This window comes from Lates calcarifer, linkage group LG13 (assembly GCF_001640805.2).
Source record: "Lates calcarifer isolate ASB-BC8 linkage group LG13, TLL_Latcal_v3, whole genome shotgun sequence".
NCBI lineage: Eukaryota > Metazoa > Chordata > Actinopteri > Centropomidae > Lates > Lates calcarifer.
This window is the reverse complement of record NC_066845.1, coordinates 5,405,742-5,421,566: the sequence shown is the minus strand read 5'-3', so window position 1 is coordinate 5,421,566 and position 15,825 is coordinate 5,405,742. Positions and strand designations below refer to the sequence as shown.

At 38.7% G+C, this 15,825-nt stretch overlaps 1 protein-coding gene across 1 annotated transcript in view; it reads right to left on the bottom strand.

Moving 5' to 3' along the window:
- Positions 1 to 982: 982 nt before the first annotated feature.
- LOC108882134 (dmX-like protein 1) overlaps positions 983 to 15,825 on the bottom strand; it is a 52,253-nt gene continuing 37,410 nt past the window's right edge. The window contains 10 exon segments of the mRNA XM_018674453.2: positions 983 to 4,911; positions 6,787 to 7,004; positions 7,497 to 7,549; positions 7,751 to 7,842; positions 8,033 to 8,110; positions 8,735 to 8,862; positions 9,346 to 9,406; positions 11,310 to 11,457; positions 12,084 to 12,202; positions 13,532 to 13,618. Coding sequence (XP_018529969.1) covers positions 4,675 to 4,911; positions 6,787 to 7,004; positions 7,497 to 7,549; positions 7,751 to 7,842; positions 8,033 to 8,110; positions 8,735 to 8,862; positions 9,346 to 9,406; positions 11,310 to 11,457; positions 12,084 to 12,202; positions 13,532 to 13,618 — 1,221 coding nt within the window. The 3' untranslated portion in view covers positions 983 to 4,674.

Genomic DNA, 15,825 nt, shown 5'->3' with positions numbered 1-15,825 from the left:
CGATTATCCATTTAAATAATTCTATAACAGAGAAGATGCACTAAACTCAAAGAACACGAGGTCTTAGTTGTCCAGCGTTATCACTGCGTATTTTTGTTCAGCTACAGAAGTGCGAACTCCACCACCACAAAAAACAACGACTTTAACGTTACAAAGTGGCCTAAGGAAACAATTAGCTACATAAATATAGCCACGTAAATCACGTTACCTCTGAGGAGTTGGACATTGCACAGACGAGCATTAGGTCTATCCGACCCCACTCCAATCAACTGCTGGTGAAGTTTGGAAGCCATTTTTTGAGTCAGTTTTTTGTTTTTCCTCATTCTTAACTGCAACTGATAAAGGTTTCGCGCGACTTCTTGCTCCGCGCGAGCCTCTGCTAGCACTTCCCGTCTGGAGAATCACTTCCGGGCCTCGGCTGCAAACAAGAAGTGTTGTAATCTCATACCTTGTGTTTTGTGAGTTGTTTTTCTCTTCTTCATCTTCTTCTTACTTTTTTTGTTTGTTTTTGTTTTTGCTTTGAGTTTTGGATAGCTAGCAAATGTGTGGCTCTTTAGTTTGAGATGAGATAGTGTCATTCTCTATTGTTTACTGTCTATACAAGTCTATTTCCATACAAAATATACAGCAGAATGTTAAAAATAGGTAGTATGATGACTATACAGAGTATGTTCTATCTTTACCTTTGATTTGTGATTTGTGAATTGCAAAAATGCACTAGTATGATAAAAACCGGACATTTAATAATACTAGTGCATTCAAATTTCAAAATTACAAAAAACATTGCCCGTGTTATTGTTTTTTTTTTTATTAGTACATTTTCTGTATGTAATACATTGATTTACACATTATCTTCACTATAAAATTAGATTTATCTGATCAAATTCACATTTGCAAGATTGAAGAAGAAAAAAATGGAAGAAATCAGAGTTGAATGTGATGACTTGGTTCTTTTAGATTGAAGCTGAGTGAGGAAAATAAACAATATTTGATAAAATTTATTTTATTCTCCAGTTTTTGTAGAAGTACATATAGTTTGGCTTTGATAAAATGGATTTTATTCTACAGTTGCTGCAGGAGCACACATCATTTTCCAACCACTTTGATCTGTGGGGAAAACAAAAATTGCAATGTGGTTGTTCAAGCTCACAAAAGGAAAAAAATGAGAAAAGGAAAGAAATGGTAATCCAATAAGAGAGAGAAAAAAAGCAGGAAATAAGATTACATCTGCCTTTTGATCAATTAGTCTATAATCCTAATATGAAACATTTTTCATAAATATACCTGTATTTGTACAGAATTATAGTCTTCATAAAGTGGCTTTCATCATTACCTGCTGTTTATCTACAATTAGTCATTATGATTATGCAGTTATTATGAGAAGCCTAGTTTATGGATCTATGTATATACACAACTGCAATAACTCTCCTTCATCTACAAGGTTTTTCCTCAGTTTATCCTCCCTGAAATCAAAGCTAATGTACATTTGTTTCCTTACAGCAGCACAACATGGTACTGTGGGTTAGCTTAATGGATTATACTCCTTCACACTAAACTGCTATGAGATAGTTTGCAGTTACACCAACCTAGATTACAGTTTCCAAGCATGTGCTGAAGGCAATGTGCTATATTTGGATGATATAAAGTGAATGATTAAAAAAAGCAAAGTTAAGGTAATTACTGTAATTGTTACAAAGGAACTGAAAAGTAAACCAGATAAAGCAAATCTGCCAATAAAATTAAGATTACTACAAGGCAAACAATATTGTTTCCAAGGCAGTTTTCAATCATGGTCCATATGAAAAATTAAAGTTTAGAGTAGATGAAAGGGAAGTGCATTGTTTTTGGAATAAAACATTTCCACAACAAAATAAGATATCCGTTAAAACTTGTTTACTGCCCCACCCCCAACCCCCTTTCCATTGTCAACAGCAAAATTTCCTGCTACATGTTCTTAAGTTTAATATTGAACATTTCAAAAAAACAGAATGCAGCCAGCAAAGGTATTATTCATGGTGTCCCACACCAACGAGGGCCTTAAATTAAAGCTACTTTATGCAACTTAGTATCAGTAATAATCAGGACCAACAGTACTAGTACTGTGCCAGCATGGCAGAAGTAGTTCTCAGAGATTAAGGACACTTAATAATAATAATACCACTGATTAAATCTAGGCCAGGATAAACACGTCGTACTATATACTGTAATCTTATGTAGTTATATGCATTACACTACATATAATTTAGCTTAATTTTTATGTGCAAAATAGAAAGAGAGAAATGGTGCATTCGGGTTGTCCATGAAAGTGAGGAAAACGCTGGGTAGCGGCACACATGTAAACTCAAGTCACAAATTTTGACTGGCTTGATTAAAGGAATTGTCCAACATTTTGGAAAACATGCTCCTTATTACTCTCTGGCAGAGAAGACAAGAAGACTGACACACTCGTGTGTGGCTGTTAAATAAGAGGCTTTAGTCAGCAGCAGGGTTTCCTCTCAGTTGGACAGTTTTTTCTTTAACTAAATGGATTAAAACTGATTAAGGCATGCTGTTTTAATTTCTGCACTACTAGGGTGGTTTCCACCTACAAAACACTTAGTGAGTTTTTTTTAACAGTACAGGAGTTGAGGAGGGAGGGACAGGTGAATGTAGGTGTTTTAAAAACAACAGCAGGTTAGTTACTGTAGTTTGGTCGCTCAGGAACACGATCAGTGGCTGCTGAGTCAGTGACATAGTTCAAACAGGAAATTGAGTCAGACTACTCAGTGCCTGCCTGCTGCAATTTGTGCCAAAAATTGCACAGGTATGATACACAAACTTTTAGATTCAGTGTGGTTTACAAATAAAATGCGAATAAAACAGCAAATAAATACACTTCAAAATTACAGAAAAGGACTCTCCCTGTAACTCCAAAACCTGCCTGAGAATCACCAGGTTTTTAACTTTTCATAAGTACCAAAATAAGCAAAATAACTAATAGTAAATTCATCTTACTTTTAATATTCCAAAGTGTAAAACAAATATAGGTCAAAAAACCCCCCTCAAGTTCTAGTCCGCCTCAACTCACTGAATCAATGGCAAGATTATATCTTCTGCTTAATGACCAGAATGGTGAAACTATCTGCTGTATGACTGCTGTTCCTCCCCTCTGATTAGTCTGATCGTGATTGACAGGGCTCGAAATTCAGGTAAATATCAGTTCAGTTTATTGAAACTTAGTAAAAGTTCACGTTTAAAGTAATATTACTCAAAAGTCTCTGTAGAAAAAGAATTATTCTGCAGCGTCTGCAAAACCAAAAACTAGTCTGACACATATAATCAGCTGTAAAACAGCAAAATTTACATTTTACTTAGATTTTATATAATATAGCAAATATAGCATAGATAATATAGCAAATTATAGGGACACTGGAAGGCTTTCTATTTCAACCTGTTTTCTTCCCTTCTTTACAGTAAACTAAGCTGAGCTAAACGGCTGCTGGCTGTGGTTTAATGCACATGAGTGGTATCAATCTTCTTACCTGGTATCTCTGCCAGAAAGCAAATAACCACATTTCCTAAAATGTCATGCTGTTTTTAAGAGATATGATGTGTTCATTCTTTCCTCCTTCATAAAATCAAGTTTGCTGTATTTGTTTCAGTCAGGCTAGAGAAGGACATCAAGCCAAACGCGTAAAATTAAAAGGTGACAGAATAATAGCGATATGAGATGTGTGATTTGATCGTGACAAACACCCGGTTCTCTGCTCTTCCAGCCAAGCTGGCGTCATTTGTGTTAAAAAAAAAAAAGAAAAGAAAAAAAATATAAGGGCACCAGAATGTGCCGAGAATCCTTGTGACTGGATCTAATGTGCTTTGTACGACGTCCACTGGCCTTACTGCATTGTGCTAAGCAGGTCCAACAGTGTTGTACAGTCTTTGTTGTTGTACAGACGTTCAAACCCCTAAAGGGATCACGTATCTGTACGATGCAGCTGAGCGCTCCAGCAGCGTTTCCAGAAGAACTTCCACTATCATGAATGCTTTTGCTAATATGAACTAAAGAGAAGGTGATACTGTTTAAGTAGAGCAATGCTGCAGCTTTAAACTCTTCACAGTCTTCTCACTCTTGCTCCTTCTACAGCTTCTCTTTCCTGTGCAGGGAAAAAATGTCTCTCCATGTGCTCTTCAGCTGACACAGATAGCAGTTTGTTTGCGAGGAGGGGAGGGAGGGTTGTCTCTTTCTCACTTTATTCTGATTGGATGTGCCCTCAGTTGTTACCCTGTGTCCACTTAAACTTCCACAACAGTTTAAAACACCTGAGAGAGGCTCCTGTGTTTCGCCAGCTTTAATGCCAAGCTTGGGTTTCATGTTCCACACAAAGCACAGCAGATGTGATCATTTCACTGCACGGTCACCCTTCAGCAGCCCTGAATCAGAAGACACGCTCTCACTCTGTGAAGGTCTGTAAGTCCTATGAATGTTTCACCTGTGATGTCATGAAAGCCATTCTTCATTTAAAATGGTTGATAACACTTGACGTCATAGTTCTGTCGTGGCATCCTTCCCCCAGAGTGAACCCATGGCAGCCATTGTTCCAATCAGGTACTTACCACAACAGTGCCACTTTGCTCCAGTCATAAAATGCGCTTCACATTATCCAGTTCAATTGCTTTAACAACACATTTTCCCGTCTATATAATGAATTTGACATCGTTCTTGAGGTTGCTGTGGTTGTTGTTGTTGACAACACTGTAGCGGTTGGGAAGGATCCTCATCTTCATGGTTCCGTCTGCACCGCAGGAAAAGATGTGATTGGTGGGTCCCACCTCGATCTGCATGACACCCGTACCGAGGTTCCTGAACAGCGACTGGCGGGCGTGTTCATTTGGGAAGGCGTAGAGGAGACACTGCGTGGCCAGGCTCCAAACCTGAGGAGTCCAGGGAGGAGGAACAACTTTTACTATTTAGAGACAATTTACAAAGTGAAGATTTAGCACAGACATTTATAAACAGCACAGTATAAAAGAATGAGTCTGGTGACACTTTATATCTGTTTCCCATCAGAGGAAAAGACCAAAATTAACTCTGAACTGATCCTGCTGAGAAGTACTGCCAGTCCTGATGAAGATTACAAGTTGATTCTACATAGACAGTGCTGCTGCCATAAATTCTCGCTAGTGCATCAAATCCATCACTGAGAATAGTCACCAGTAAATACACATTACTCCTGTTGGGGTAAATTTTGCAAAATACTACAGTGTCTATGCTAGCGGCATAGTTGGTCTGTTGATCAGTCGTTCTACCACCTAAAATATATCAACAACTACTGGATGGATTGCCATGAAGTTTGGTACAGACATGCATGTATCCTCTAAGATAATTTCTCTCAGATTTTTCCTCGAACGCAACCATCTGGTCAAATTCCACTTTATCCAGTACTTTTATGATCAAATACCAGAGCTGCTAGCATGACTACAGACTCTTAGTCTTGTTTCTGATCGGTTTTCAAACGTTTACATCTTCAGTTGAAACAAATCATCTGGCTTGAGTGACACAGGGGATTGGAATGATATAAAGTATGTACTTTAGTACGACACACTATTGCATCGCTGGTCTTCACATTTGTTGACAATAAGAAAAATATAGAATATCAGCACCCTTATATGTTAACGTGATTTGCCCTAGACTGGCAGACAGGAAATTGTTAAGACAAGATGAGCGTCCACTGAGAACCACGATTAGCTCTGAGGAACTTGCATTGTTTTGATTCATATTCCCAGTCTGGGAGCTTTATTATTTGATAAGGTAATTCATAGACTGAAGTCTGTATATATTAGTTAATCTTCTAGTTCCATGAACTCTCATCAAACTCTTTAAAAGCTTATAAATTTGCAGCACACACCCATATTAAAATTTCAATCACCATACAATTAATGACTTCAGATGAGTAACATCACACACAGCTTTGGAGGTTTTGTGAGCAATCATCCAGAATGAAAGTCATTTGAATTTCAAGCAGATGTGCACTGCACCATTCCTTCTACATCTGTGTGATGCAGTGGCTTCATCCTTGGAGTGACAGCTGTGTGATCTGTGCCAAAATATTCAAGTCGAAAAGATGAAAGACCTGCTATGTCTTGAAATGTATTAGCTGAAGATGGTCACATCTCCCGCTTGTTCAGTCAAAACACGTTCTTTGCCTTTTCCCATGTCACCCCACTTGCACCTTACACTTTGGTCTCCATCATTCACACTATTGTCCCGAGCAGGTGGTTAATCATAAGTGTGACATTGGTTTCAATTGACTTTGATGGGGCTTACTGTCTCCATGGATAAACGCAACAGTCATTTGATTGTAGATACGCAGAAGGAGGCAGAGACATTCACACCTGGGTGCCAAACGCCCTGCAGAACTGTTTTATCAGGGCCGACTTTACTTTGTGCAGAGGAAATGATCAAAACTGTTTTCATAACCCAAGTTTTGAGTTTTTAGAATCACTGTTCCCAGTGAGGCTCTCATACAAAATTAATGACTTAAAAAAAAAAAAGTCACAGAACTTCAGAGAACTTAAAATTCTCATCCTTGGTGGGAGATTCTCCAACAGAGAAAACTGTCTGCTTTCCATTTTCAACTGACCTTAAAAGCCATCAACAAATACTAATAAATATTCACATATTCAAAAAAATATTTATCAAACTCCCTAATCCCCCATATGGAATATAGCCAAATTTAATATTTATTCAACAATTGCATTAATTAACATGGGAATGTAAAATAACAAAAGAGAGGACAGTCAGGGTACCTTAATGTTGCCCTCTGCTGATCCGCTGATAAAACAGTCCTCAATTGGATCAACAGCCAGCGCTTTGACCGGTGAGTCGTGGGCCTGGAAGCTTTGGCGCTGGTGCCTGTGGGGAAGCTCCAGGACGCTGATCCAGCCCTTCCTCCCACCTGTGATAAGCAGCTGCTGCCTGGGGGCCATCGCGAGCACAGTAGCGCCCGACTCATGGCAACAGAAAGCTGAGGAGACAGAGAGAAATAGGGAAGATGAGACATTTAGGATGACATGGGGGAAAAAAGAGGGGAAAGGGCAGGATTGACAGATGCATTAAGAGTGGAGAAAAAAGAGGTAAGCAGGGAGGAGAAGAAATATGGGGAAACAATATTTAGGGCTTCAATTAATGATCCTTTTCATCGTTTATTGAACTGGTAGTTATTTCCATGATTAATTATTTGGTCTATAAAATATTAGAAAATAGAGAGAGAGTGCCTCAGAGACCAAGCTGACATCTTTAAGTATTGTTTGATTTCTTTTGTCTGACCAATTGTCCACAATATATTTAGTTGACTGTTACAGGAGACTAAGAAAACCAGCAGATATTTACATTTGAGAGGATGGAAACATGCACTTTCTGCTGGTTTTGCTTAAAGAAGAACCAACTCAGCTCTAAAGATGTTGTAAAATGTCATAGGAGGCTGTCATTCAAGAGAAATGTTTTTCTTGTGTCTTACCATGTACAAGGCTGTTAGCAGGAGTCACAAGAGTGTCCCACAAACACACGTTCCTGTGGAGTCAAAAATAACCAAATTACTTTTCATTCCAACATTTTAATCAAAGGATATCATTATTCCTGTTGGCCACAGTACTGTGGAGTTGAATGGAAAGGATTCAGCATTTAATTAGATGTTCATGGCACAGGATTCAAGTGGGAGGACAATTTTTGAAGACGATGGGAGATGAAATTCCCCTTTGGAGTCTCTTGTACCTGTTGTCTGTTGAAAGACCCGCAGTGGCGATGAGGGAGGAGGAGCCCACAAAGACAAAGTCATGAGCTGTCTTGTTGTGGCACTGCAACGTCTGGCAGAGAGAAACAATGAAGATGGTTAGTAATAGTGACAGCAATAGAGAAGCGGGAGAAGAGGAAAACAAAAATGAGAATGACAGGAAGGAAAAAGAGGACACTAAGGTGGTCTAGACAGATAAAAATAAAAACAAGCATGCTGGAAAAAGAAGAAGTAGCACATTAATCAACTCTAAAGTTTCTTACCAGGAATGGTTTGGGAGCATTACCACTTGTGTTGGTCTGCCAGAGACTCAAACCTCCATCAGCATCTACGATACCGAACTACACAAAACATTCAGAGAGCAGTTATGAGACTCTGCTGAAATAAAATTAGAGTTGTCCTTTATTTTACATCAGATAGACAAAACCATGTTGTTGGGTGCTCCTCTTGTATTTGCACACAACTGAGAACCATCAATCCCTTCAGTTGATTTGGACCATGCTCAAATCATGTCCCATAACACGTCAACAGCCTTCTAAGTTGAAGTGCCCCATAACTAAAATCAAGAGCTCTGCATGTCCTGTCTTGCCATTTTTTCTTTAAGCATATTTCACTCCTTTGGCCAGAGCAGGCAGATAAGATACTGGCACAGGAGAGGCACCATCTGAGAAAATTATTAGCTTGAGGCAAGTGCCTGAGTTCAGAGCGGTTGAATCACTCAGCTGAAGAACAATGTGTGCTGAAGACAAACTCCCCACTGTGGTTCATGCCTGGTTGGCAAAGTTGTGAGAGGGAGTGTGAAAATGTTGCTGAATTTGACAGGCTCACATCATAGTGCAGTCATGCAGCAAACCCAAGAATACTTTGACATCTGTATAGTGGTAGTTAACTGTTCTAAGTGTTCAATTGCCCTGTTCATAAAGGGTGTGTGTGTGTGTGTGTGTGTGTGTGTGTGGCTTTGTAACCTTGTTTCCTTGGTGGTTGAATCGTATCCTGGTGACTCTGGAGTTGCCTGGACTTCTGAAGCAGATGATCTGCTGGGAGTGACCCCATTCGAACATCCTCACGCTACCATCCTGAGCTCCTGTCAGGTCTATAAGACAGAAAAAAAACTAAACGTGACATCAGTTTGGCTCGTTTTCCAGTGCATCTTTATGAGCGCTCTGGTCCCAACATGAGGTTTTGGCATTTCTTTGTTCCCAAAATCATCTGTTTTATAATTGACAAAGGTAACGGTTTATTTCACACACATACACTTCAATAGCCGTTCTTACAATCTGCTGGGAATTATTCCACCCAAACACCTCAAAAGTGAATCCCCAGCTCTGTAGTTTGACTGGAAAATACAAGGTTGTAACAAGTAGGGCTCACTCAGCCATTTCTAAATCAACAGCAGCACTGGGACCAGAAAAAATAAACTTTGCAACTTACTAAACATCTACATAAGAGAACCTTTTTGGGTGATGTAATCATCCCCTGAAGGCCCTTTTTAACATGAAAAATATGATGTCTGAATAGCACCTTTAAGAGACAAATACTCCTCTATTCTACTGACAGACATTAGAGTTGTACTTACAGTAAGGCAGTGTGGGATGTGAGGTCATTCTTCTCACATTATTGATATTTCTCTTGATCATCTGGGAGAAGAAAAGTGAAGAGAGGGAGGAGAAGATTCTTAGCCAAAGTTAGCAGAAAACAATGCAGAGCTTCATTATGGTAAACAGTGAATTTTTACAACAGGGACAAGTACACTGCTATACTGTATAATAGTACAGAGTTACATAATACTGCACAGCCATTTAACATTTTAGCAAGGAATACCCAATGTTGCTGACTTTATGGTGTTTGTTGTGGGTTTATTCAGGACCATTACAGAAAGAGAAAGTGACAAAGTAAGAATATGAAGGGACAAGAGTGCTTTGTGTTGGCTGCATCAGTGATTGATTTTAAAGTATAATTTGTTCAATTTATATTTATATATATATATATTTTTTTTTTTTTTAATTTTCCCATTGAATACATACTTTATTTAAAATTTTTGCTGCCTATTTTATAATATCCAAGTGTATCCAAGTATAGAATGAACAAATGTTAAACTGGGACTATAATTCCCATTTTCTCACATGCTCTATGTGAAGTGTTTTTGTCAGTCACGCAGTTGTTATGGTGAATTGAAAACACAGACGGCAAGAGCTTGTGTCAAAATCTGTTCCCACTTCATATTTCGCAGACCTTGTGCTGATAAATTCAGTTTCTGTCAAAATTAAAAGAGGCTAATTCACAGCATTTCATGGTTTATTTAACTGATTTTACTGCCTTTGTTACTGAGAGATAAGAATAAAGTGATACATTTATTACATTGCTCTTCAAGTGAACAAGATGTGTTTTATTGCTCTCTGTGCCTATTTAACCTTCATGTTAGTGTGACTGCATTCAATTCAGGTTTGAGTAACAGCTGTCACTGGGTCTGATCTAGTAAGATTGCTGTTAACTTTTATGTAAAAGAGAAGAATGATATAACATTTACTTGATAGGGTACATGTCGAAAAGTGGCTTATCTGTAAGTTTAAACCATTTAAAGGTCAGAAATGTTCTAATCTCATGCTGCCAAAAGATATATTTAATACAGCATATAAGCTGCAGCACAAATTGATGGTTGTACTATCATCATATAGGATAAATCACCTTAATATACTGTATCTCAGTTACTATTTTCTGTCTTGCATTATGACTGGTGGTGACAACAACAGCAACGTCTGCCAGCAATTTTATTTATTATTGTCCGTAAATGTATTCGGCTCCAAACTGCCTGACTGGTTGGTAAAATAATTACGATGCAGAGTAGATCTCACTGTCCAGTCTGCATATCAAGAGCAATGAGCAAACTGGTTAATATCAACAAACATGACTCACTACTGCTCCATTCAAAGACACTGCTACCACCAGAACCAAATCAATCTCTCTCCCAGCGGCTAACGCCAAGTTTCTCTGCTTTAGAAAAACAGCTTTTACAGACTTTCCCATAAAAACAGGATAAAGTGACAGAGAGTTGGGCTCACAAGCTGTACCAGTCGACAACATCTTAGTTCCTTTGTAAGTCAATGAGGGAAACTAATGCTAGCAGCCATGACGCTTTTGGCACACTGAGCCTAAACAAAGATAAATTATAAAATCAAATCGTTTTAACTGCTTTGGAAGATTGTTGGCAGTTATGAAACATATAAACAATTTGCAGTCAATGGCTGAAAACACACAGCAGATTTAAGGTTATGGTCCTTAAATCCAAGACAGAGATAAGGAAAATAATTCAGGGAAACAATTCAACAGAACAAGAGGGGTGGGACAAACAAATGGCTCAGATATGACCTCATTCTGAGAAAAGAAATGAGCGCACACTAAGCACTAAGTGTAGTCATCTTCTCCCCAATATACAGTATGTCAGTACCGTGAGCAGCACCTAGTCTTTTGTGAGCATTCACCAGACAACTTTTACTGATTCAGATATTGTATACTACATACAAATATAGGTTTAGAGCTCACCACAGATGCGCCCCTGCCTGTCTGCAGGCCTCCCAGCCACGGCATATTGATGGGTGTGCCAGGGCTACTGTGGGTGTATGGTGTGGTGCCATGGAGGGCAGCAAAATCATCACGTGCATGGACCACCAGGAAGTCATCGCCTCCAACACTACAGCCAGAATAAGACAACATATATTTAGACATATATTATCATGTCATCACAATTTAGTTCATTACAGAGACAGATCAGAACTGTTCAGTTTGCAGGACAAACTTGCAGATTTCAAAAAGAAAAGTAAGATTAATCATTCTTACAGGGAAAAACTAACTTAAATCAGTCAGAATTACCTTATTATTTTACCTTATCTTAGCATTGGATACATTCAGTAAGCTATTCAAACAAGAATAAGAACAAATACTGACAGAGAGTGCCCTTGTTCTGAGATTCTACAATAATACCCATAAGAAGCAGCCACACACAAATACATATGGATTATGTTGCACAGCCATACAAATAGACAGACCGCAGATGCATGTGCACCACCCACACAACCGCACTGTCCCACACCCACGCTCTATTTAGTGCTATTGGTATGAGGGTGAAAAGGTGAGTTGATGTTACTCTAGATGAACTCTGAGCTGTTGGCCTCATCAAGTACAGTATCCACACACAAACACACAACACACACACACACGCACACACCACGCGCACACACGCGCACACACGCACATGCACACACGCACACAAGCGCACACACACACACACACACACACACACACAGATTGCTCTCTTACCCTTTGGCTTCAGCCTCATCATCATCGATCCATGTCAAGATCTGTGTGGCCAAGATGGATGACACATCCAGCTCTTGAATGTCATGGGTGGAGGCCATGACTAAACAGTTCCGATTTGCCTGGAAGACAGACAGAGACAGGAAATGGAGAAAGGGAGAAATGTGTGACAAAGAGGGAGTAGGGGTAGGGGTAGGGAGAGCAGGGTAAAGCTTAATGCATGTGCAAAATTTGAAAAGTTAGATCCGCAATAGTGAGAGAAAGAATTTTTCCAACTATATCTCGCCTATGGTCACAACCATCCAACTTTTTGCTTTTAATGATGACCTGAAGTGCACCTTCTTTTGATCAGCACTACTGCTTCCCTTTAAATTAATAAATGCACTAAACTGAGAGTATCACAGTGTGAACCTCTTCCTATATCAAACAAAGAAAACACAGGACATCAAAGGGGCTAGAATATGGCGTAAGAGTTTTGCCACTTGCCGAAAGAATTTGATATTTGTCCTGAATTTGAACTGTGTGTTCTCAATTTGAAGGTGTATTTGTCAAAGTGTAGCTACGACTTGAAATTCATTTTTTTAGTCCACCAGTTTATTTAAATTTGCATTCAAATTCAATGAAATTCATTCATTTTTATATCATTAGTGTTACTCTGCACAGCTGAGCTACAACTACTTAAAGCAGTAGTGATTCATATTTTTGTGACTTCGGTACACACAACACCGACAAGCTCAACTGGCAAATGTGTTAGCAAACATCTGCCTATTTGCACTTCAAGCGGACATGAGGCAACATTAACATTTATTCTGTGTTCCTAATCCAATATTCACCTTTTTTTAAAATCTGTTTGTGGTCTCCATCAACTCCTGTGGGGAATATCTGGCTCTTTACCTGTTACATGCTCTACTGTGTTCAAAAGCTAGTTGCTAAATTGTCTGCTGTTGGGTCCTGCTTTTTCACTAAGTTAGGTAATAATTCTCCTGTGGGTTTATCACTATAGGCAACCACTTTCATGAATGACATCAACATCTGACAGACTGCTGATATAAAAATACTTATTAGTTTAGCTTTAAATGTTGTCAAAGGAAATCTCTGAAGGTAAGATTCATAGCTAGAAGAGAATCAACTCCCACAGATGCTTAAATGACAATTTAAAAAGTAGATTAAACTTTCAAAATTTGAAGCTCCATTTTTTGTTTGTAGTTTTCCAATAGATACAAGTAAGAATTGACCGCATATATTTAATGTTTTCCCACTGACTACGAAAAATGCCTGATTGAATCATATACTGGAGGTGGACATTCTGAGGTTTAAATAAACAGACCAGTACAGGCCCAACAGATTGATAAACTGATGACGACCTGTGCTTTTCTCACAGTGTATTGTGAGAAACAGTTCACAATAGTTCACAAAAACAGTTCAGTGACATCTGTGTAAAAGACTTATACCTTGTTGATGGCAAAGGCTGTGATGATGTCAGATTCCTTGTGGATGATGCGTGCCTTTCCTCCGGGGCAGCCCAGATCTGACTCAGTCTGCACAGAGGAACAAACACACACACAAACACACATACACAAATAAATCACCACCATGGAGATTTCATCATTATAGCTGAAACATTACTAAAACATTTCCTGCAGACAAATAAAAGCAATGACTTCAGATGCATTTCCCTTCATGCTACTGAACCAATGACATGACAAAATCCATGAGAGGGGTTGATATATACTGTAAGTGTCAAATTATTTGCTGTAGAAGATAATGGAGCTAATGTTGTAAAAGAACCAAGGCTCTGCCTGGGCTTACTCTTCGCTTTCTCTGCACTCTATGTATTTGTTTGTCTTGCCTTTAGGAGTTAGGAAAGGACATGTGAGGTGCATCAGGCCACACTGTTAACTACAGCAGCAGCCAACATAACTGGGTTAGTGCCATTAGATAGCATTAGCTCAGCAACCCTTGAGCGATGAGCACAAGCACACACTGTACCATAAAGGCCCTATGGGATGTATGCAGTACCAGAATATGCTGGACTGCAGCTCTGCATATTGTATAGAGATGTTACATTTTGATGCCAAACTTACTCAAAATGAGACAAGCATCCTTTTAGCATGAGATTGAATTAGTGTCTTCACTGCATTTATTCAAGGGGAAAAGACCATGTCTTTTTCTGTCAGATGGAATAAAGTAAAACTAGACTTGCAGAAATCTAAATATGGTGGTTTGCCATTTTCACAGGAGCACATAATCCCTGTGGGACGCAGATTCACTGCGACAGTGTTGGGCCCATTTTTCAGGAGCTATTCAGCTTCATAGCTTGTCCACTGAGAGACTGGGTTAATTAACACTGAGCCAAATGGAGTAGCTGTAACGTGGCAGATTGCACAGTGAGAGCCAGAGGATTAGAAAACCTCTATGAAGCATCAGTGTACAGTGTAATTTAAGATTTATGATTCACATTGACATGAATATTTAGACAGCTAAATGTAAGATTAAAATATTAAAATAAAACATTCACAGTTCATGGCCTTGAAAAAACGTGTACTGTAATTCTGTCAAGATCACAATTTTATTACATGTTTCTTAGATTATATGTGACAGACACATTTACTATTCTACTGTAGAAGGCAAATGCAAGTCACATGATGTGCATGTTCCCATATCTAATCAACAGTACAGTTTGTGCCACCCACACTACAGTATGGTGATGTGAAGTTTCATAAGGTTTGGAGTATGATACTGTTTACTTGTTGGTCTTGTCAAATCAGAAGTACCTTTGTTTTTGATGGAAACGTCACACATTTTATAAACATGCTACAAAAATTTGCAAATAAAACAATGCCATTTTGTAGTGCAGACGGGTTCTTGAAAACATTATGATTTAGACTCATCTGGTGTGATACTGACACCGCCTTCAGAGTGATGCTCTGGTGCATCACAGACTATCAAATGCCAAGTTAACGTGCTGGTAAACTGTGGGACTAACCATACAGTATGAAAAACCATTCCTTTTTGTCAATTATGACCAAAGTCATCAAAAAGATTTTTCTGAATGTGAGATAAGAGGTATGTTTTCAATGCTATAAAAACAAGTAAATGGCATTGTTTTACTTGCAAGATGGTTAATTGGGAGGATTATTATTTCCCATTATCAATCACAGCAATGTTTGTCTCACTCATAGGCTGAGTGAAAACTTTAAATATCAGTGCCAATGCAATACTTTATTTTGTGTAACATAAATGTGTATTTTTTTAAAATAAAAGCTAAACGTGTTTTATGTGGCCTTAACACAAGCAGCCACACGCAAACATTACCTAAATAGAATACACCTTCAAATTACAATAAAACTTATGTCAAATTCAGGCAATATCTGATCATAGAATGTCAACAAGAGAGATTTAGAAGCATTGCAAAAGGAACTGAGGTTCTAAGGTTTGATACCCTGTCCATCCCACTCCAACACCATAAGCAATAATTTATGTGAAGTAGCAGTACCTGATTGCTTCCTGTCTCGTCCATCCCTGAACATTTCATATTGTCAGTCTGGTCCTCAACCGACTTTAATGATTGGGGGGAAGCAGCACGGGGCAGACACACACACACACACACACACACACAAAACACACACACAACACACAACAACAACCAGTGATGAACCATGCAAACACACACAGAAACTGAATTACTGTGATGTTAACCCAACAGGGTGTAATTATTTGAATAAAATTAAAAGCATCATCATGC